Source organism: Corvus hawaiiensis, unplaced genomic scaffold (assembly GCF_020740725.1).
Source record: "Corvus hawaiiensis isolate bCorHaw1 unplaced genomic scaffold, bCorHaw1.pri.cur scaffold_32_ctg1, whole genome shotgun sequence".
NCBI lineage: Eukaryota > Metazoa > Chordata > Aves > Passeriformes > Corvidae > Corvus > Corvus hawaiiensis.
Genome location: NW_025963366.1, coordinates 682,548 through 703,602, shown reverse-complemented (window position 1 = coordinate 703,602; position 21,055 = coordinate 682,548). Strand labels below are relative to the sequence as shown.

The 21,055-nt window shown below is 55.3% G+C and overlaps 1 protein-coding gene across 1 annotated transcript in view; it reads left to right on the top strand.

The window, feature by feature from the left end:
* Positions 1–21,055, top strand: part of LOC125320969 (zinc finger protein 208-like) — a 430,705-nt gene that overhangs the window by 37,975 nt on the left and 371,675 nt on the right. Inside the window, 1 exon segment of the mRNA XM_048293401.1 lies at positions 19,975–20,486. Coding sequence (XP_048149358.1) covers positions 19,975–20,486 — 512 coding nt within the window.

Below are 21,055 nucleotides of genomic sequence, written 5' to 3'. Positions count from 1 at the left end.
ACCTTGACTCTGTCAGTTTGACAGTGTTTTCTTTTACTTTTTTCTCCCTTTTCTTTAATTTCCATTAAATTGTTATTCTGACTTGGTGCCTCCCACTGGTTTGTTTTCAAACTAGTACACATTGGAAAGTCTCCTGCAGAGGTTGTGCTGCAGCCAGAGACTTGCCGGGCCAAGGGCTGAGGGAAACGATTCAGCTGAGGCACTTGAGGCATCTTGTCCTTGGTTTGTAGCCCTGGATCTGGGAGGGGACTCAGCTGCCCCCCTTGCACCCCACAACCCCCCTGAAATGGGGGATTCCTCCCGCCTCTGCCAGGTGCCCCTTATCCATCCCTAGCCTGGGTGCTCCTAGTCTGAGCTCCCATGGTCATTCCTGGTGGTGGGGAGCAGGAGGGAGGAGTTCAGAGCAAACCTGGGAGGTGCCAGCAGGCTCAGAGATGTGTGGAGGTGACAGTGAGACAGTGATGGGATGTGCAGATGGTCACGGGGACAGGACAACACCTCGGGGATCAACTTCTTGGAGATTTGGGGGAATTTCCTTAGGAAAGCACACACGGACACAGACACACGGACACAGAGCGTAGCTTTGCCAAAAGGGTGTATTGATTAGTCAGGGGCAAATGGCCCTGGGCTCAAAGGGTTCAGGGGATTCCTCCAGGGATGATCATCTCCTCATTCCACTGGTAGGGAAAAGGACACCATAGTCCCCACAACTTGCAATTCTAAAAGACATTCGCAGAAGGTGACCTCTGGTGCCCACTGGGACATGAGAGGGGCCTTGGCCCCAGCCCTCTCCCTGCAGGCACTGCTCACCTAGGCATCCAGAGAGGCAGCCAGGCGCTTCACCCGCAGAAGAGCCTCCAGCTTTTTACACAGAGCAGGCTGGGGACAAAGGCAGCGTTAGAGACACACTGGGGGCACTGGGCTGCACTGGGAGGAAAAGGGAAAGCAAAGGGGTCCTTGGGGAAGGGGCCTGCGGGCAGCAATGGGGTGCAGGAGCTGCTGTGCTCCTGCCCAGCGGCAGTGGGGTCCTGGCCAAGAGGCACAGCTGGGGCAGGGGCTGTGGCCTGGACCATGCGGGGGGTGCTGGGGGGCCTGGGATGGGAATGCAACAGGGGCCCTGGGCAAGGGGTTCCCTGGGAAGGATCCGTGGGGCAGGGGAGGTGTCTGGGGTGTCAGCAGGGCTGCACTGGGCTGTGCTGGGGCAGCATGGGATGGCCTGGGGTGTGGTGGCCGTGCGAGGGGAGGGTCTGACACCGGCAGAACTCCTGGTACCCACCTGAGGCGTCTTCAGGATGTCGACATTGTCTACATCCACCTGCAGAGAGACCAGGAGATCTCGCTGGTCACTGGGATGTCCCCAGTGCCAGCAAGGGATGGGAGGAACCAAAGTGCCCCCCAATTACCAGAGGGGATGCCCTCCAGTCCCAGCCCCCCACTCACCTCCTGGAGATCATCTTGGGTTCCTTCCAGGAGTGCCTGGGAAAGGACAACAAAGGCTTGGTCTGGATTGGACCTTGTGGGGCTGAGGGGGGAACCCGGGTGCAGGGAGCAGGGCGGAGGCAAAGGGATGGGAATTCAGGGCCTCCAAGGAGATCTGTTTGGAGCTGGGGGAGACCCAAAGACACTGACCTGGGGTAAACTGAGGAGCCAAGGGACGTGGCTGGGGCCGTGGAAGGGGCACGGTGTAAGGTACAGGGCAGGAGAAAGGAATTGTGGTGTAGGGACATGGGAGTGCAAGAGAGGGGCTTGGTGGGGAAAGAAGAACGGGGATGGGCGAGGACAAAAGCGACAGGACTGAGAGAGGGTTTGGGAGCTGGGGGTGAGTCCAGGAATGGTATCAGGAGACAGCGCTGCAGTGGCCAGGAAGAAAAGCAAAGGACTGGGGGGGGGCATGGAAGGAAAGGGCTTGGGAATGGTCAGTGGGAGGGCATTTGGGGAGGCTGGCTAGGACATAGAGGAGAGAGCCGGGAGGAAATTCCTGAAGGGACACCAAAAGGGTGGGATGAGAGGCCAGAAAGGGCAGGGTGTGGGGACCTGTTTGGCTGGTGCCTCACCTTGGCCTGTGCCGGGAGGCACAGCAGGATGGAGAAGAGCAGGGCCACGCTGAGCACAGCCACCTTCATCTTCCTCTCGCACTGGGCAGCGCTGGCTGAGGCTGCACCGGGCCAGGAGCACCTTTATCCCTGCCGGGACTCCTCGCTGCACCCTCCCCGACAGCCCCCAGGCCAAAGCCCGGCTTGGCACAGCCCCCAGCCCTGGCCACAAGCCCGGCCCTGGCACAGAGTCCATCCCACCTGCGGCACGCATCCAGCCCCCTTGCCTGGCATCCCTCCAGCTTCCTGCACGGGGCAGCTGCCCCTGGAATGGCCCAGGCACCTGCAGGGGCCAAGGCCCTGCGGGGGGTAGGGAGCCAAAGGCAGCTGGGGACCCTGTGGGGACAACCCCCACTCCACCACAATCCATCCTCCTGCAGCCCCCACAGCCAGATCCCCCATCTCCCGCTGCCCCTTCCCTCCCAGAGCTTTCCCTGTGGGACACGCCAGAGCTGAGCCCAGTCCCAGACCCAATATGTGGGAGAAGAACAGTGTCATGGGCAATGTGATCAACCCCATAACTGGGATCTCCAGTCACTAGAGACACTGGGGAGCACTGGGGAGCACTGGGGGTGGTGATCAGCTGCATACAATGCTGAGGCTTGGGGAATTACTCAGGTGTGGCACTTCCTAAATTCACACCACCTCGTTTTCTTGCATTGCAGGCCTCAAACCAGTCCCATCTCCAGCCCCAGAGCAGAGTCCAGAGGGGAAGATGCCCTACCCAGACCCTCACACTGTCACACCTGGGCACACCAGAGCACCTGGGGCCCGCTCTGCACAGCTGCCCCACACATGTGTGCTTCCAGGACCCCATCTGTGGGATATGCCCACCTGTAATACCCATCCCCAACAAGGCTCAGACGCCAGCACTGTCCCTGCCTGGGACATGCCCACAGCTTCCCAAGTCCCTTGTTCCCACAGAGGGTCTCTGCAATGTCCTGGCCCTGGGCCCAGGCCAGCGCTGGACCTGAGCAGGAAGTGCCCATCTAAGGGGAAGTGGAGAAAGAGGAGCTTGTCCCCAGGCAGCCACTTGGAGCTAATTGGGCAAAGAGAGGTGTCCTGGGAGGAGGAGGGATGATGGTCCCCTGCCAGCATCTCTGATAAGCCCTGTTTGCCCAGGGCCCGAGGCTCCAGGAAGACATTCAGACTCCTTGGGCTTCCAAGAAGTTAAAATCCACTGAGAAGTGGTTCCTGAGAGCTGTTCATGGCTTTGGTTCCTGTTGGACGTTCCAGGGCATTAGTGAAGGGTTCTGCTTCTGTCTTTCCCAGGGACACTGTGGATCCATCCGAGATGTGTTGTGGGCCAGCTGGGAAAGCATTTCAGGCGCCTGCCTTGACTCTTTGCTCTGGAACTTCCCAAGGAGCCGCAGGGCCCACGGGGGAAGATTTTCCTTGGGAGTGTTGCTGCTTTGTGCCCCATGGAGGAGAGAGCAGAGTGTCCCCATGGGGGATTCTTGACCTCATGGACAAGTGCTGTGACGTCTTTGGTGTGCTGAAGTTGGTTTGGACAAGAATTGAGGAAGTGTCCTCAGGGTCCTAATTAGGGAACATTGGCCAGGGAGAGCTCCAGGCTGCCTTGGAGATCAGTGCCAATCAGGGGGATGGCATTGGACGGCTGCTGACCACGTGCCAACGGCCGTGGGAGAATGAGCTGGACACACACAGAGGCTCCCAGTGCCGGCAGATTGGCCCCCAGCTGCAGGGACGCCATGGGAATGTCCCTGCCTCCCTCGGGGCTGTGTCTCAGCCCTGCAGAAACTGTCCCTGCTCTTGTGCCAGCATTTCAGGAAGGATGAGTTTCCCCTCTCCTAGCGACTGCGTCTTCTGCAAAAACAATTGACAAGAGGGTCCTCAGCACAGGAAAGACTCGGAGCTCGTGGAGCACTTCCAGAGGAGGCCACCAAGATGCTCGGGGGACTGGAGCAGCTCTGTGACAGAGACAGGCTGGGATAGTTGGACCTGTTCAGCCTGGAGCAGAAAAGGCCGTGGGGACACCCCAGTGTGACCTTTCAGACTTCAAAGCACCTCCTCGGAAACATGTGGAGAAATGTTTCCGGAGGGCCTTTGTCAAGGGGACAAGGGGAGATTGTTTTCAACTAAAAAAGGGTGGGTTCAGAGCAGAGATAAAAAAATTCTTGATGCTGAGAGTGGTGAAACACTGGCACAGATTTGCCAGCGAGCTGGTGGATGCCCCGTGCCTGGAAACATTCCAGACCACATTGGACGGGGCTCTGAGCATTCTGATGGAGTGAAAGATGTCTCTGCTGCCACCCAGAAGGAGGCCCTGCCCTGTGGTGTCGGCTACCGGAGTGGTCGCTGTGTCTTGTAGGATGCAATTCCCCCAGGGAGCAGAGGGAACACACAGCACCACTGTGAGCAGGAGCATCCTGCCATGGAGACAGGAATATTCTGGATGCAGAGGCTCAGGCTGCCCTGTTTGGCTTCTGTGTAGATGGAGACAAGTGTCAGAAGAGACTGAGAACCAGGAGCCCCCACCATGTCTCTGAGTCCCCTTGATTCCCTGAGGCCCCACAGTGTCACAGGTTCTCCTTTGGGCCACGAGGTCGCACGGTGTCACAGGATCCCTCTGGTGCCATGAGCCCTTGTGGTGTCACAATGGTCCTTGGTTCCACGAGGCCCCACATTGTTACAGAGTCCCCTTTCTGCTGTGAGGTCCCACATTATGTCAGGGTCGCCTTGGCTCCATGAGGCCCCACATTGTCACAGGCTCCCCCTTTCTGCCATCAGGTCTCACATTGTCCCAGGGTCTCTTTGGTTCTATGAGGCCCTGCAGTGTCACAATGGATCTTTGGTTCCATGAGGCCCCACAGTGTCACAAGGCTCCCTGGGAACCACGAGGCCCTCAGGGATCACAATGGATCCTTGGTTCCATGAGGCCCCACAGCTCCCCAGGGCCTGTGGATTCCACAAGATCCTGGAGTGGCACAGGGTTCCTTTGCTTCCATGTGTCCCCGCGGTGTCACAATGTCCCCACGGTTCCAGGAGGCCCCGCAGCGTCACAGACGAGCAGCACTGGAGTGGGAGCAGCACCAGGGGAGGTTTTGCAGCTGCGCTGGAACAGCAGCAGCAGCAGCAGCCACGGAGCAACAGTGGAACAGTGGTGGAATGCAAGTCCCGTGAGGAGCGGCTGAGGGAGCTGGGGTTGTTTATCCTGGAGAAGAGGAGGCTCAGGGGGGACCTTCTCACTCTCTACAACTCCCTGACAGCAGGGGGCAGCCAGGTGGGGCTCGGTCTCTTCTCCCAGGGACCAGAGACAGGACAAGAGGACACAGCCTTGAGCTGCAGCAGAGGAGGTTTAGGCTGGAGATTAGAAAGAGTTTCTTCACAGCAAGGGTGATTGGGCATTGGAATGGGCTGCCCAGGGAGGTGGTGGAGTCGCCGTCCCTGGAGGTATTCAAGGAAAGACTGGATGTGGCACTTGCTGCCATGGTCTGGTGACAAGGTGGTGTTGGATGATCTCACAGATCTTTTCCAAGCTGGTTAATTCTGGGATTCTGTCATTCAGTGCAGCAGCGGTGGAACCTTGGTGGAAAAAGAGTGGGAAATGGCCCCGCAGCTGTGGAGCAGCACCTGAGATGCCCAAGCTGCGGGACACAGAGCGGGTCTGAGCGCTGTGTCCTGTGGGAGCTGGCCCCACACACCAGAACCATGCCCGTCAGGCTGACCCAGAGCAGGGGGCAGCGGCAGGAATTGCTGCTGGGCTGCGGAAGGCGCGGATCCAGCGCGTTTGATGGTGACTCGGGGGTTGGATCCTGGTTGTTGGTGGCCACCTTTGGTGGTAGCGGGACACTTTCAGTTGATCTGAAGTCGTGAACTCAGGAGAAAGTCAGCACAAAAGGAATCAAGTGGCCTTTTCTGCTGCAGGGAAACGCATCTTGGTAGAGGTTTAATGATTTCTGATGTAGGAAGCAAACGGAGTCAATTTTTGGCCTGTGGTTTTGTTGTAATCCAGGGACAGTTTCCAAAATGATGCAATTTGTGGTGAAAAACCAGGAACGTGCCTCAGCATCGGGATGTTGCACACTGAGTACAGAGCTGTTTGTGGTGGTTATGATCAAGAAAACAATTGGAATTCTTGTCCCTACTTCACTCTTTCTCCCTCTCTCTCTGGGAATGAGTCTCCAACACTCCCTGCAGCTCTGCTTTCCATGATCTGCTCCTCTGGAGTTGGGCTTGGCCAGCTGAGCAGCGGGAAGCAGGAGGATAATGGCCCATTCCAACTGCAGACTTCCTTTTTGTAGCCTCTGGATTTCCAGCATTTAGAAACGGTCATGTTTTAAACTGTCTGACCAAATCCCACAGGTCTCACTTCTGCCCTGGCAGAAAATCCTCCTGTGGCCCTATTTGGGAACGGACCCTTGGAAACACCTCACTGCAGATGAGTTTTGGTTGGTTTTGCTAAGGGATGACAAGAAGATCAGCACAAGGAGGAAGGCTGAGGGAGAGGGAAGGACCAATTCCTTCCTTTTGTCTTCCCATTGTGTCCTGGGTTGCAGTGTATTCTATTACCATCCTCAGGAGCTGTTGAAACCAGGTGGGGCACTGTTTCCTTGCCTCCTTCCCCCAGACTATCTTTCTGTTAATTGCCCATCATTGTCCTGCCGCCTGACTCAGAGATAACTCACTCCGGACTATCTTCTGTTAATGAGCCTAATCAACACTTTGCCTCATGACTCATTACCCCATTGTGAGATGCTCCACCCAGAGGGAGGAACCAAGCATCCCATCCTGGATATAATCTGGGACTCTGACCACCAGAGACAACCCTTCCCACTGGATTTCCAGAGGACAGGAGCTACACAGCCACCATTGGACTTTCTGAGGAAGAGCAGACTCTTTTACTACAGGATCACTGCTTCAGGGGACTGCAGCCACCATTCTACCAGACTGCTACCACCACCGTGCCTAACAGGGTGTCAGGTTGTACCTTGACTCTGTCAGTTTGACAGTGTTTTCTTTTACTTTTTTCTCCCTTTTCTTTAATTTCCATTAAATTGTTATTCTGACTTGGTGCCTCCCACTGGTTTGTTTTCAAACTAGTACACATTGGAAAGTCTCCTGCAGAGGTTGTGCTGCAGCCAGAGACTTGCCGGGCCAAGGGCTGAGGGAAACGATTCAGCTGAGGCACTTGAGGCATCTTGTCCCCGGTTTGTAGCCCTGGATCTGGGAGGGGACTCAGCTGCCCCCCTTGCACCCCACAACCCCCCTGAAATGGGGGATTCCTCCCGCCTCTGCCAGGTGCCCCTTATCCATCCCTAGCCTGGGTGCTCCTAGTCTGAGCTCCCATGGTCATTCCTGGTGGTGGGGAGCAGGAGGGAGGAGTTCAGAGCAAACCTGGGAGGTGCCAGCAGGCTCAGAGATGTGTGGAGGTGACAGTGAGACAGTGATGGGATGTGCAGATGGTCACGGGGACAGGACAACACCTCGGGGATCAACTTCTTGGAGATTTGGGGGAATTTCCTTAGGAAAGCACACACGGACACAGACACACGGACACAGAGCGTAGCTTTGCCAAAAGGGTGTATTGATTAGTCAGGGGCAAATGGCCCTGGGCTCAAAGGGTTCAGGGGATTCCTCCAGGGATGATCATCTCCTCATTCCACTGGTAGGGAAAAGGACACCATAGTCCCCACAACTTGCAATTCTAAAAGACATTCGCAGAAGGTGACCTCTGGTGCCCACTGGGACATGAGAGGGGCCTTGGCCCCAGCCCTCTCCCTGCAGGCACTGCTCACCTAGGCATCCAGAGAGGCAGCCAGGCGCTTCACCCGCAGAAGAGCCTCCAGCTTTTTACACAGAGCAGGCTGGGGACAAAGGCAGCGTTAGAGACACACTGGGGGCACTGGGCTGCACTGGGAGGAAAAGGGAAAGCAAAGGGGTCCTTGGGGAAGGGGCCTGCGGGCAGCAATGGGGTGCAGGAGCTGCTGTGCTCCTGCCCAGCGGCAGTGGGGTCCTGGCCAAGAGGCACAGCTGGGGCAGGGGCTGTGGCCTGGGCCTTGCAGAGGGTGCTGGGGGGCCTGGGATGGGAATGCAACAGGGGCCCTGGGCAAGGGGTTCCCTGGGAAGGATCCGTGGGGCAGGGGAGGTGTCTGGGGTGTCAGCAGGGCTGCACTGGGCTGTGCTGGGGCAGCATGGGATGGCCTGGGGTGTGGTGGCCGTGCGAGGGGAGGGTCTGACACCGGCAGAACTCCTGGTACCCACCTGAGGCGTCTTCAGGATGTCGACATTGTCTACATCCACCTGCAGAGAGACCAGGAGATCTCGCTGGTCACTGGGATGTCCCCAGTGCCAGCAAGGGATGGGAGGAACCAAAGTGCCCCCCAATTACCAGAGGGGATGCCCTCCAGTCCCAGCCCCCCACTCACCTCCTGGAGATCATCTTGGGTTCCTTCCAGGAGTGCCTGGGAAAGGACAACAAAGGCTTGGTCTGGATTGGACCTTGTGGGGCTGAGGGGGGAACACGGGTGCAGGGAGCAGGGCGGAGGCAAAGGGATGGGAATTCAGGGCCTCCAAGGAGATCTGTTTGGAGCTGGGGGAGACCCAAAGACACTGACCTGGGGTAAACTGAGGAGCCAAGGGACGTGGCTGGGGCCGTGGAAGGGGCACGGTGTAAGGTACAGGGCAGGAGAAAGGAATTGTGGTGTAGGGACATGGGAGTGCAAGGGAGGGGCTTGGTGGGGAAAGAAGAACGGGGATGGGCGAGGACAAAAGCGACAGGACTGAGAGAGGGTTTGGGAGCTGGGGGTGAGTCCAGGAATGGTATCAGGAGACAGCGCTGCAGTGGCCAGGAAGAAAAGCAAAGGACTGGGGGGGGGCATGGAAGGAAAGGGCTTGGGAATGGTCAGTGGGAGGGCATTTGGGGAGGCTGGCTAGGACATAGAGGAGAGAGCCGGGAGGAAATTCCTGAAGGGACACCAAAAGGGTGGGATGAGAGGCCAGAAAGGGCAGGGTGTGGGGACCTGTTTGGCTGGTGCCTCACCTTGGCCTGTGCCGGGAGGCACAGCAGGATGGAGAAGAGCAGGGCCACGCTGAGCACAGCCACCTTCATCTTCCTCTCGCACTGGGCAGCACTGGCTGAGGCTGCACCGGGCCAGGAGCACCTTTATCCCTGCCGGGACTCCTCGCTGCACCCTCCCCGACAGCCCCCAGGCCAAAGCCCGGCTTGGCACAGCCCCCAGCCCTGGCCACAAGCCCGGCCCTGGCACAGAGTCCATCCCACCTGCGGCACGCATCCAGCCCCCTTGCCTGGCATCCCTCCAGCTTCCTGCACGGGGCAGCTGCCCCTGGAATGGCCCAGGCACCTGCGGGGGCCAAGGCCCTGGGGGGGATAGGGAGCCAAAGGCAGCTGGGGACCCTGTGGGGACAACCCCCACTCCACCACAATCCATCCTCCTGCAGCCCCCACAGCCAGATCCCCCATCTCCCGCTGCCCCTTCCCTCCCAGAGCTTTCCCTGTGGGACACGCCAGAGCTGAGCCCAGTCCCAGACCCAATATGTGGGAGAAGAACAGTGTCATGGGCAATGTGATCAACCTCATAACTGGGATCTCCAGTCACTAGAGACACTGGGGAGCACTGGGGAGCACTGGGGGTGGTGATCAGCTGCATACAATGCTGAGGCTTGGGGAATTACTCAGGTGTGGCACTTCCTAAATTCACACCACCTCGTTTTCTTGCATTGCAGGCCTCAAACCAGTCCCATCTCCAGCCCCAGAGCAGAGTCCAGAGGGGAAGATGCCCTACCCAGACCCTCACACTGTCACACCTGGGCACACCAGAGCACCTGGGGCCCGCTCTGCACAGCTGCCCCACACATGTGTGCTTCCAGGACCCCATCTGTGGGATATGCCCACCTGTAATACCCATCCCCAACAAGGCTCAGACGCCAGCACTGTCCCTGCCTGGGACATGCCCACAGCTCCCCAAGTCCCTTGTTCCCACAGAGGGTCTCTGCAATGTCCTGGCCCTGGGCCCAGGCCAGCGCTGGACCTGAGCAGGAAGTGCCCATCCAAGGGGAAGTGGAGAAAGAGGAGCTTGTCCCCAGGCAGCCACTTGGAGCTAATTGGGCAAAGAGAGGTGTCCTGGGAGGAGGAGCGATGATGGTCCCCTGCCAGCATCTCTGATAAGCCCTGTTTGCCCAGGGCCCGAGGCTCCAGGAAGACATTCAGACTCCTTGGGCTTCCAAGAAGTTAAAATCCACTGAGAAGTGGTTCCTGAGAGCTGTTCATGGCTTTGGTTCCTGTTGGACGTTCCAGGGCATTAGTGAAGGGTTCTGCTTCTGTCTTTCCCAGGGACACTGTGGATCCATCCGAGATGTGTTGTGGGCCAGCTGGGAAAGCATTTCAGGCGCCTGCCTTGACTCTTTGCTCTGGAACTTCCCAAGGAGCCGCAGGGCCCACGGGGGAAGATTTTCCTTGGGAGTGTTGCTGCTTTGTGCCCCATGGAGGAGAGAGCAGAGTGTCCCCATGGGGGATTCTTGACCTCATGGACAAGTGCTGTGACGTCTTTGGTGTGCTGAAGTTGGTTTGGACAAGAATTGAGGAAGTGTCCTCAGGGTCCTAATTAGGGAACATTGGCCCAGGAGAGCTCCAGGCTGCCTTGGAGATCAGTGCCAATCAGGGGGATGGCATTGGACGCTGGCCGCTGACCACGTGCCAACGGCCGTGGGAGAATGAGCTGGACACACACAGAGGCTCCCAGTGCCGGCAGATTGGCCCCCAGCTGCAGGGACGCCATGGGAATGTCCCTGCCTCCCTCGGGGCTGTGTCTCAGCCCTGCAGAAACTGTCCCTGCTCTTGTGCCAGCATTTCAGGAAGGATGAGTTTCCCCTCTCCTAGCGACTGCGTCTTCTGTAAAAACAATTGACAAGAGGGTCCTCAGCACAGGAAAGACTCGGAGCTCGTGGAGCACTTCCAGAGGAGGCCACCAAGATGCTCGGGGGACTGGAGCAGCTCTGTGACAGAGACAGGCTGGGATAGTTGGACCTGTTCAGCCTGGAGCAGAAAAGGCCGTGGGGACACCCCAGTGTGACCTTTCAGACTTCAAAGCACCTCCTCGGAAACATGTGGAGAAATGTTTCCGGAGGGCCTTTGTCAGGGGGACAAGGAGAGATTGTTTTCAACTGAAAGAGAGTGGGTTCAGAGCAGAGATAAGGAAAATTCTTGATGCTGAGAGTGGTGAAACACTGGCACAGATTTGCCAGCGAGCTGGTGGATGCCCCGTGCCTGGAAACATTCCAGACCACATTGGACGGGGCTCTGAGCATTCTGATGGAGTGAAAGATGTCTCTGCTGCCACCCAGAAGGAGGCCCTGCCCTGTGGTGTCGGCTACCGGAGTGGTCGCTGTGTCTTGTAGGATGCAATTCCCCCAGGGAGCAGAGGGAACACACAGCACCACTGGGAGCAGGAGCATCCTGCCATGGAGACAGGAATATTCTGGATGCAGAGGCTCAGGCTGCCCTGTTTGGCTTCTGTGTAGATGGAGACAAGTGTCAGAAGAGACTGAGAACCAGGAGCCCCCACCATGTCTCTGAGTCCCCTTGATTCCCTGAGGCCCCACAGTGTCACAGGTTCTCCTTTGGGCCACGAGGTCGCACGGTGTCACAGGATCCCTCTGGTGCCATGAGCCCTTGTGGTGTCACAATGGTCCTTGGTTCCACGAGGCCCCACATTGTTACAGAGTCCCCTTTCTGCTGTGAGGTCCCACATTATGTCAGGGTCGCCTTGGCTCCATGAGGCCCCACATTGTCACAGGCTCCCCCTTTCTGCCATCAGGTCTCACATTGTCCCAGGGTCTCTTTGGTTCTATGAGGCCCTGCAGTGTCACAATGGATCTTTGGTTCCATGAGGCCCCACAGTGTCACAAGGCTCCCTGGGAACCACGAGGCCCTCAGGGATCACAATGGATCCTTGGTTCCATGAGGCCCCACAGCTCCCCAAGGCCTGTGGATTCCACAAGATCCTGGAGTGGCACAGGGTTCCTTTGCTTCCATGTGTCCCCGCGGTGTCACAATGTCCCCATGGTTCCAGGAGGCCCCGCAGTGTCACAGACGAGCAGCACTGGAGTGGGAGCAGCACCAGGGGAGGTTTTGCAGCTGCGCTGGAACAGCAGCAGCAGCAGCAGCCACGGAGCAACAGTGGAACAGCGGTGGAATGCAAGTCCCGTGAGGAGTGGCTGAGGGAGCTGGGGTTGTTTATCCTGGAGAAGAGGAGGCTCAGGGGGGACCTTCTCACTCTCTACAACTCCCTGACAGCAGGGGGCAGCCAGGTGGGGCTCGGTCTCTTCTCCCAGGGACCAGAGACAGGACAAGAGGACACAGCCTTGAGCTGCAGCAGAGGAGGTTTAGGCTGGAGATTAGAAAGAGTTTCTTCACAGCAAGGGTGATTGGGCATTGGAATGGGCTGCCCAGGGAGGTGGTGGAGTCGCTGTCCCTGGAGGTATTCAAGGAAAGACTGGATGTGGCACTTGCTGCCATGGTCTGGTGACAAGGTGGTGTTGGATGATCTCACAGATCTTTTCCAAGCTGGTTAATTCTGGGATTCTGTCATTCAGTGCAGCAGCGGTGGAACCTTGGTGGAAAAAGAGTGGGAAATGGCCCCGCAGCTGTGGAGCAGCACCTGAGATGCCCAAGCTGCGGGACACAGAGCGGGTCTGAGCGCTGTGTCCTGTGGGAGCTGGCCCCACACACCAGAACCATGCCCGTCAGGCTGACCCAGAGCAGGGGGCAGCGGCAGGAATTGCTGCTGGGCTGCAGAAGGCGCGGATCCAGCGCGTTTGATGGTGACTCGGGGGTTGGATCCTGGTTGTTGGCGGCCACCTTTGGTGGTAGCGGGACACTTTCAGTTGATCTGAAGTCGTGAACTCAGGAGAAAGTCAGCACAAAAGGAATCAAGTGGCCTTTTCTGCTGCAGGGAAACGCATCTTGGTAGAGGTTTAATGATTTCTGATGTAGGAAGCAAACGGAGTCAATTTTTGGCCTGTGGTTTTGTTGTAATCCAGGGACAGTTTCCAAAATGATGCAATTTGTGGTGAAAAACCAGGAACGTGCCTCAGCATCGGGATGTTGCACACTGAGTACAGAGCTGTTTGTGGTGGTTATGATCAAGAAAACAATTGGAATTCTTGTCCCTACTTCACTCTTTCTCCCTCTCTCTCTGGGAATGAGTCTCCAACACTCCCTGCAGCTCTGCTTTCCATGATCTGCTCCTCTGGAGTTGGGCTTGGCCAGCTGAGCAGCGGGAAGCAGGAGGATAATGGCCCATTCCAACTGCAGACTTCCTTTTTGTAGCCTCTGGATTTCCAGCATTTAGAAATGGTCATGTTTTAAACTGTCTGACCAAATCCCACAGGTCTCACTTCTGCCCTGGCAGAAAATCCTCCTGTGGCCCTATTTGGGAAAGGACCCTCGGAAACACCTGGTGGTGGGGAGCAGGAGGGAGGAGTTCAGAGCAAACCTGGGAGGTGCCAGCAGGCTCAGAGATGTGTGGAGGTGACAGTGAGACAGTGACAGGATTTGCAGATGGTCAGGGGGCCAGGACAACACCTCTGGGATCAACTTCTTGGAGATTTGGGGGAATTTCCTTTGGAAAACACACACGGACACAGAGACCTGGACACGGAGTGTAAATTTGCTGAAGAGGTTTATTGAGCATTTGAGGAAAAAGGCCCAGGGCTCACAGGGGATCAGGCGATTCCTCCAGGGATGATCATCATCTCCTCATGCCACTGGAGGGGGACAGGACATGGTTTTCACCACCTGGTCCAATTGCTCAGCAGAGGGTCCCCGGATGGGGTCCCCGGGCCGGCGCCCCGCTTCGGCCGGCGCCAAGCAGCCAGCTTAGAACTGGTGCGGACCAGGGGAATCCGACTGTTTAATTAAAACAAAGCATCGCGAAGGCCCGAGGTGGGTGTTGACGCCATGTGATTTCTGCCCAGTGCTCTGAATGTCAAAGTGAAGAAATTCAATGAAGCGCGAGTAAGCGGCCAGCGTAACTACCATCTTCTGAGGAGATACCTGTTACGAAGTGGGCACTGCTGCAAAGGTCACTCCTCCTCATGGTACCACTGTATGCCCTTTGAAGTGTAACGAAGCCGACTTCTGCCCCGGCATGGTACCATTGGAATCTCCAGTCAACAATCTCCTGCTAAACAGTTGAACAAATTTTATGTAAGGACCGTGCAGCTTTTTACCCGAATTCTGGCCCATGGATTTGTGCCTGGCAAGATTTGGTACTTTATTGAGGGGTCTACTGCCGATCTTATTCCTCCTCTCCTAAAATTTTGGACACTTTAACTATCCGGATCCCTAAAATGTGTCCATCGATAAACCTGTACCAGGCATTGACCGGCACCCAAACTTCCCATTTTGATTGGGTGGATCTGGCATCTAAAACTTTTAATCTAGATTCCTTGTGTAAAAACAGGGCCTACCTGTGCTCTCTAAATTTACCATCTGGCCTCCCTAACTTAGCAGAAAATGCATTTGAACTGGTGACACTGGAGTTTTACACATCGGGTGTGTTTGACACTAAGGAGTGTGTTTGTTTTTCCACGGTTTGGGAGGGTTTTCCCAGGCTATGGGAGGTGTAAGAACATCTTAAACCTCAACCAAGTGTGGAAGAAGACAGCTGTCTCCCGAGACTTTTTGTACTAAACAACGGGGGAAAAAGCAGCAAGGAGAGGGAAGGAACATTGGAAACATTGCCTCCTGAGCTGGAGAACAACCTGCCAGCAACATCCCCACCCACATCTCTAAGTTTCCTCTTGCGTGACTTTTGAATAGGTTCCCACAGAGGGAGGAAATTGGTAATTGTTCCTGTTGCCCAGACCAACTTATCAATGTTTCTGTTCCTCATTCTAAGCACAGCTAAGCAAACATACAAATGACAGATCAGCAATTATTCCATAAGCAATTCCTAACATCTTGAAAACTGTTTCAGGTCCAGCTCTCTTAACCATTTTAATTAACTCTAGCTGGGCCCAAATTCCTTCCTCTTCTAACTAATTGCAACACAGCTAGCCTATAACTAAACTCTTCATGTTTCTTTTAAATCCATGTTTCGCCCACAAAAGGTGTTGGTCTAAGGAGGAAGAGCATCTGCTGATAAGGTTGAAGGCTCAGTTTTGGGGAAACAAAACCATCAGTAAACTCATTGCCAAACACATTCTGTCCAAGACAGGGAAGCAGATGAGTGATAAGAGGAGATTGCTGCCCAGAGAACCAGCTGTGGGCATGGGAACAGCAGCTGGGATGAGTCATTGGCCAGATAATGAGGAGGAACAGCTGGGAACATCAACCAGCAGAGGGAAGGGCAGCTGCGGGCCCATTATCAGAGAACTTTCAGTCAAAGTCTTTCAGCTGGGAAACTCAACTCCTTCCCATGGGCATTCAAGCAGGTACTTAATGGCCAGCAGATGACATCACTGGTCAATGAGTCAGCCCAGGGCTGCTTCAGATGCATCAATATGATAAGCCAGATAAGAACATCAGCCCGAGATAAGAACAGCAGCCCGAGATAAGAACAAAGCAGGGACCCAGGAAGAAATCTTCTGAAGACCTTGCCAGAAGTGGCTGACTAAGAGAGCAATCAGGAGAGGTGCACTTCCAGCACCTATTCCATCTAGATTGGGGGAAATCAGCCAAGATTACTCTGCATGACATTGAATGCCTGTCCTGCAAAATTCTACCCAGTGAAATTTGTGTGGCATTTAAAGACAGATGGGAAACACCTGGAAAGTTTAAGAGCCTTGGGAACTTGCAAATTCAATGGGAAAGCTGACAATAGCGCTTCCAGGGACTTAATTACAGCCAAAGAAACTGAGAAGAGTGTGCAGGAGATGAGCAAAAGCTGAGCTCCTGGTCCAGACGGGATTACCCTAAAGGACCTCAAGAAGACAGACCCTGAGTTTTCCCAGACCATGGAGATATTCAACCTTTGGTTAACATCAGGTAAAATCTCGGACATGGTGAGGGGATGCAGGACTGTATTAACACCAAAGTCAACCAAACCAGAACATTTCCAAGACATTAATAACTGGAGACCCATCATGATTGGCTCCATCCTGTTAAGACTGTTCTCCAGAATATTAACAGCAAGGTCGACTAAAGCATGCTCCCTCAACCCAAGGCAAAGAGGCTTTATAAGAATGGCAGGATGCTCTGAAAATGTGAAACTCCTGCAAACAGTAATTCGGTCTGCCAAAAAATATCACAAACCGCTGGGGGTTGTATTTGTGGACATCACTAAGGCTTTTGACACCGTCAGCCACCAGCACATCCTACATGGTCTGCAGCAAAGGGAAGTGGAGCCTCATGTCATCAGCTTGGTGAGCAATATGTATGAGAACATCCGTACATATATCACCACAAAGAAAACACAGACAGACCACATCCAGATCCAGGTGTGAGTCAAACAGGGCAACCCAATGTTGCCTTTTGCAAGCTGGAAGAGAGTGGCAGAGGGTACCACTGGGGAATGAACAGCATCACAGCGATGGCATTTGCAGACGATCTGGTCTTATTGAGCGATTCCTGGGAAAACATGAAGCAGAACATCAAGATATTAGAGACCTTCTGCAATCTCCCCGGTCTCAAAACACAAGGGGAAGAGTGCCACGGCTTTTCCATCAAGCAAACAAAGGACTCTTCTAGCATCAACAACTGCACTGCTTGGACCATCATCGGCACAGTCCGAACATGACTGGCCCCGGTGACTCTGAAAAAGATCTGGGCCTGCAGATTGACCCTTGGATTGGTGTAGCAAAATGCATCCTATCTACAAAACTCACATTCTGGTTACAGTGAATTGGTAAAGTCCCTCTTCAAACTCTAGGAATCAAAAAATGGATAGCCCAAAAACATATACCATTCCACAAGTGACCTACCTGGCTGACCATTCAGAGCTGAAAGCAGGGTTCCTCAAGGCCCTTGACCTAAAAGTTTGATCAACCCTCACGGAATGGCTGCACTTACCTGCAGGTACCTGTGATGCCATCTTGTACTTGAGCATGAAGGATGACGGGTTGGGTATTGTGATGTATGGATGCGAGAGACACAAGGTAGGTGTAAGTGAATTGGGTTTATTGTAAAGTTAGAGAGCGTTCATACTTTTGAGTGTGAGAAACTGTTTTAGCTGCTCGCTCAAAAACCAGTCACAGTCCCCTAATAAATCTGTTGTCTTGACAGTTTGTCATTCTTTTCTGAAGGCTTGCAGCCTGACAAACAGGACGCCTTTCCTGTTTTCAGATCCTGTGTAATCAGCTTTCTTCCACGCTTCTCAGCATTCTTGCTCACGCGATGCAGCAGCGGCAGCTTCCTCTGTAACTCCACGCAGCAGCCTCTCCAGCTGGCAGTGGCAGCTGGGGCAAGAGGGCACAGGGGACAGCTCTCCTTTTGCAGCCTCACGGGACAGCAATGTGTCTCAGCACCAACCCCGGCAGCGGGCAGCAAACAGCAAAGGCAGGCAGGTCCGATCAGGCAGCACTGGACCTCAGCGTCACTCACCGGCAGCTGGCAGAAGTGGTGAAGGCAGCAGATCTGATTGAGCAGCAGTTGGTGTTGGCAGCCAGGAGAAGCAGTAAAACAAGGGGGCAGACGCCAAGAGCAAGGCACAGTGCAGCCCCATCTTGGTAAGGACAGGCACCCACTGCGAGCACCACAGGTGACCGCTGTGCCTCCGATTGTCGAGCAAAGGGAGCAGAGCCCAGACCCCACACATCAGCAAAGTCTCGGTTTGCCCCCAACCTCTCATGGGATCTCTGCCATTGCTGAGAACCAACCCCCCAGCCAGAGAGCTCACTCCCCAGCCACCACTTCCAAACTCTGGTTTCTCTGGCTGAGCCATCACCATGGTATGTGAGGAGGCGTGGCCATTTCTTTTGTTTCCTAATTGCCCCTGATTGTCTCCTGGGCAACCCCCTGCCCTCACTGCCTCTTCCTTTCAGATGGGACAAAATTCCTGAAAAGAAAAACAAACCCACAACAACCAGCAGTCACACCCAGCCTGAGGGGACTTCTCTGCTAATTGGTCATTATCCACCAGCAGAATGGGCAGCTGCAAGGACTTAGACAATCAAGGACTCCCAAAATATCCTGTGACTCAGAGAATGACATCATTCCATTGTGAACCTCCCTGACCTGGGGGAGGTACTGAGCATTTCCACCTGAACCTGAGCATATAAAATCTGGCTTGGGGGAACTAGGAAACCACTGCTGCTCAAGGGATCCAGAGGAGGAGCAGAACTTCCACAGGACCAGCACTTTTGACAAGACTGTGACCACCACGTGGTAGGATCTCCACCATCACTCTGACCAGCACGGTGCCAGGTTGTACTCAGTCTTTGTGGCTTAAACCAGTTTTCTCTTGATTGCTGTGTTTATTGTAATCTCTTTAATGAATTGTGAGCCCGACCGGAACTCTCTCTTGAGGTGGTTGAGGCGGGTTCATTTCTCCTGCCAGTTTCCCTTAAAAGCAGCACAGTGTTTTTTGGGAGGAGCTGTTTGGAGCTTGCAGGACTCCAAAGCTGAGGTGAAAAGAGCCTCTGGGGGATGCTGGGGTGTCCCCAGGAAGGGTTTTTCTGGCAGTCCTGGTAGCTGCTGCCAGCAGAGCCCCCAAGGTGGGCGGGGGGATGCCAGGTCCCTACCCCGCAGTGAGAGTTGGCCTTCCTGGGTCAGGCACTGCTGCTTTCAGCCCAGAGCCAGGGGGTTGTGGGACCCCCCAGAAGAGCCAGAGCAGGGGCACCTTGGGACCCACAGAGGGAGGAGAGCAGAGAGGAACAATATCGGGACTGGGGGAACCCCAGTAATCTGGAGGAGAGGGAATGTGGAGAGGGTGAACCCTGTGATTGCCTGCACCCTGAAGTGGAGACCTCAGAGAGGGGGGACCTCAAGGATTGCCAGGACCCTGAAGTGGGAAAGGGGGGATGCCTTGGAGCCCTGGCTCCCTGAAGCAGAGAATAAGGGGAGAAGGGACCCCAGGACTCCCAAAGCCCCCCAGCATTCCTAAGTGAGGGGATGCCAGAGAAGAGGGACACAAAGGATCTCCAAGTTTGGAGACCAAAGTGGAGGGAGCCTTGGAATTCCAGGGACGCCAGGCAGCCTGGGGTGGGTGGGGACCAAGCAGGTGGGGGAAACCCAATACATTCAGGACCCCCAGCAGCAGGGACACGAGGGAGCCCCCAGAAGCTCGAAGTAGAGGGACCAGAGAGGGGGAACTCGCAGGAGGCTTCTTTTGAACTGAATCTTGGTGTTTTGGAGGTTTTTATGGACACCAGAGGCCCGGTGACTTCTAGAGATGGACTTGGGCAGGAGGAACGCCCAACCCAATGCGCTCACACCTTGTTTTTCCCCATTGCAGGAGTTCCCATTCCCAAACCTTGGCCGGATGGAGGAGAAAGCTGTGAGGAAGAGGAAGATGCCCCAGGACAGCCAGACAGGTGAGGCGGAAGTCACTGCCCCTTTCCCCCTCTCTTCTGCTCCATCTCTCAGCCCAGCATCACCCCTGGCTGCAGGACAACCCTGCTGCCGACGCTATCCTGCCAAAGATGAACTGGGGGATCTCCTTCCCCTTCCCTCTGACATGGAAGCAAATCCCATCCTCTCTTTGTCCTTCCTCCCCCAGACAATGAGCTGAGGATGGAGACCAGGAAGGGCAAATTCCCCCGACAGAGTCTTGTGGAAGAGGTCGTTTTGAGTGGCTCCACATCACAGGAATCCAACGGGAAGGAAAAGCCCCAAAGATCCCACACAAAGAGGGGCTCCAAACCCAGGCCAGGGTGCTCCAAGGAGGAAAGACCCACCCTGTGCCGGGATGGCAGCTGGAGCTCCAGCCAGAGCTCAGACCTAGTGGTCCATGAGCAGCTTCATGATACGGAGAAGCCCTATGAGTGTGGTGAATGTGGGAAGAGCTTCCGCTGGAAGTCTGACCTGATCCGCCACGAGAGGATCCATACCGGGGAACGGCCCTACAAGTGCTTGGAATGTGGGAAGGACTTCAATGTCAGCTCCAGCCTGATCCGCCACCAGATGACCCACACAGGGGAACGGCCCTACAAGTGTGGGGAATGTGGGATGAGGTTCAGCAGGAGCTTGGCCCTGATTCACCACCAGAGGATCCACACCGGGGAGAAGCCCTACGAGTGTCCTGAGTGTGGCAAGAGGTGTCGGGACAGCTCCACTCTCCTCCTGCATCAGCGGGTTCACACAGATGAGAGGCCCTTCCGCTGCCCCGACTGTGGGAAGGGCTTCTGCCGCAACTCTAGCCTCGTCCCCCATCAGCGCATCCACACTGGGGAGAGGCCCTACAAGTGTCCTGAGTGTGGGAAGAGCTTCATCCAGAGCTCTCACTTGACTAAACACCGACGGAGCCACCGGTAAAGGAAGCCCTGGGACCGCCCCAACCACAGGAAAAGCTTTGTCCGCTGCCCCAACTTCATTCCCCGTCAGAGAACCCACTTTGCAAAGAGAGCTGGTGACCCACATTCCTGGTGATCCACATTGGGAAGACACCTGGATGGTGATCTCCTTTTTCTGGTTTTCCACAGGCATCTGGGTGAACACAGCGGCAGGGTTGGTGGTGTTGCAGTTTTCCCTGTAAGTAACTTCTTTGTCTTATCCCTTCTGTTATCAATATTGTTGCCCTTCCTGTTTGTTCCTTATCTCATTGCTGTTCCCAGTAAATTGTTCTTATCCCAGCCCAGGATCTTTGTCTTTTGTGCTTTCCATGGGAGGCAGTAGGGGAGTGAGAGGCGCCGCGGTTTTAGTAGGAGCATGAAATGGGGGAATATCATTCCTAAACCACGGCACAAGCAGTCAAAGGGGTTCCGTGGTGACATCCCAGGCTTTTCCTGGGATGATAAAAAGCCGTGGGGTCAGAGGCAGTCAAAGCCATTGCATGGTGACATCCCAGGGGACTTCATGTTGCTGGGGCATTGATCTGTCA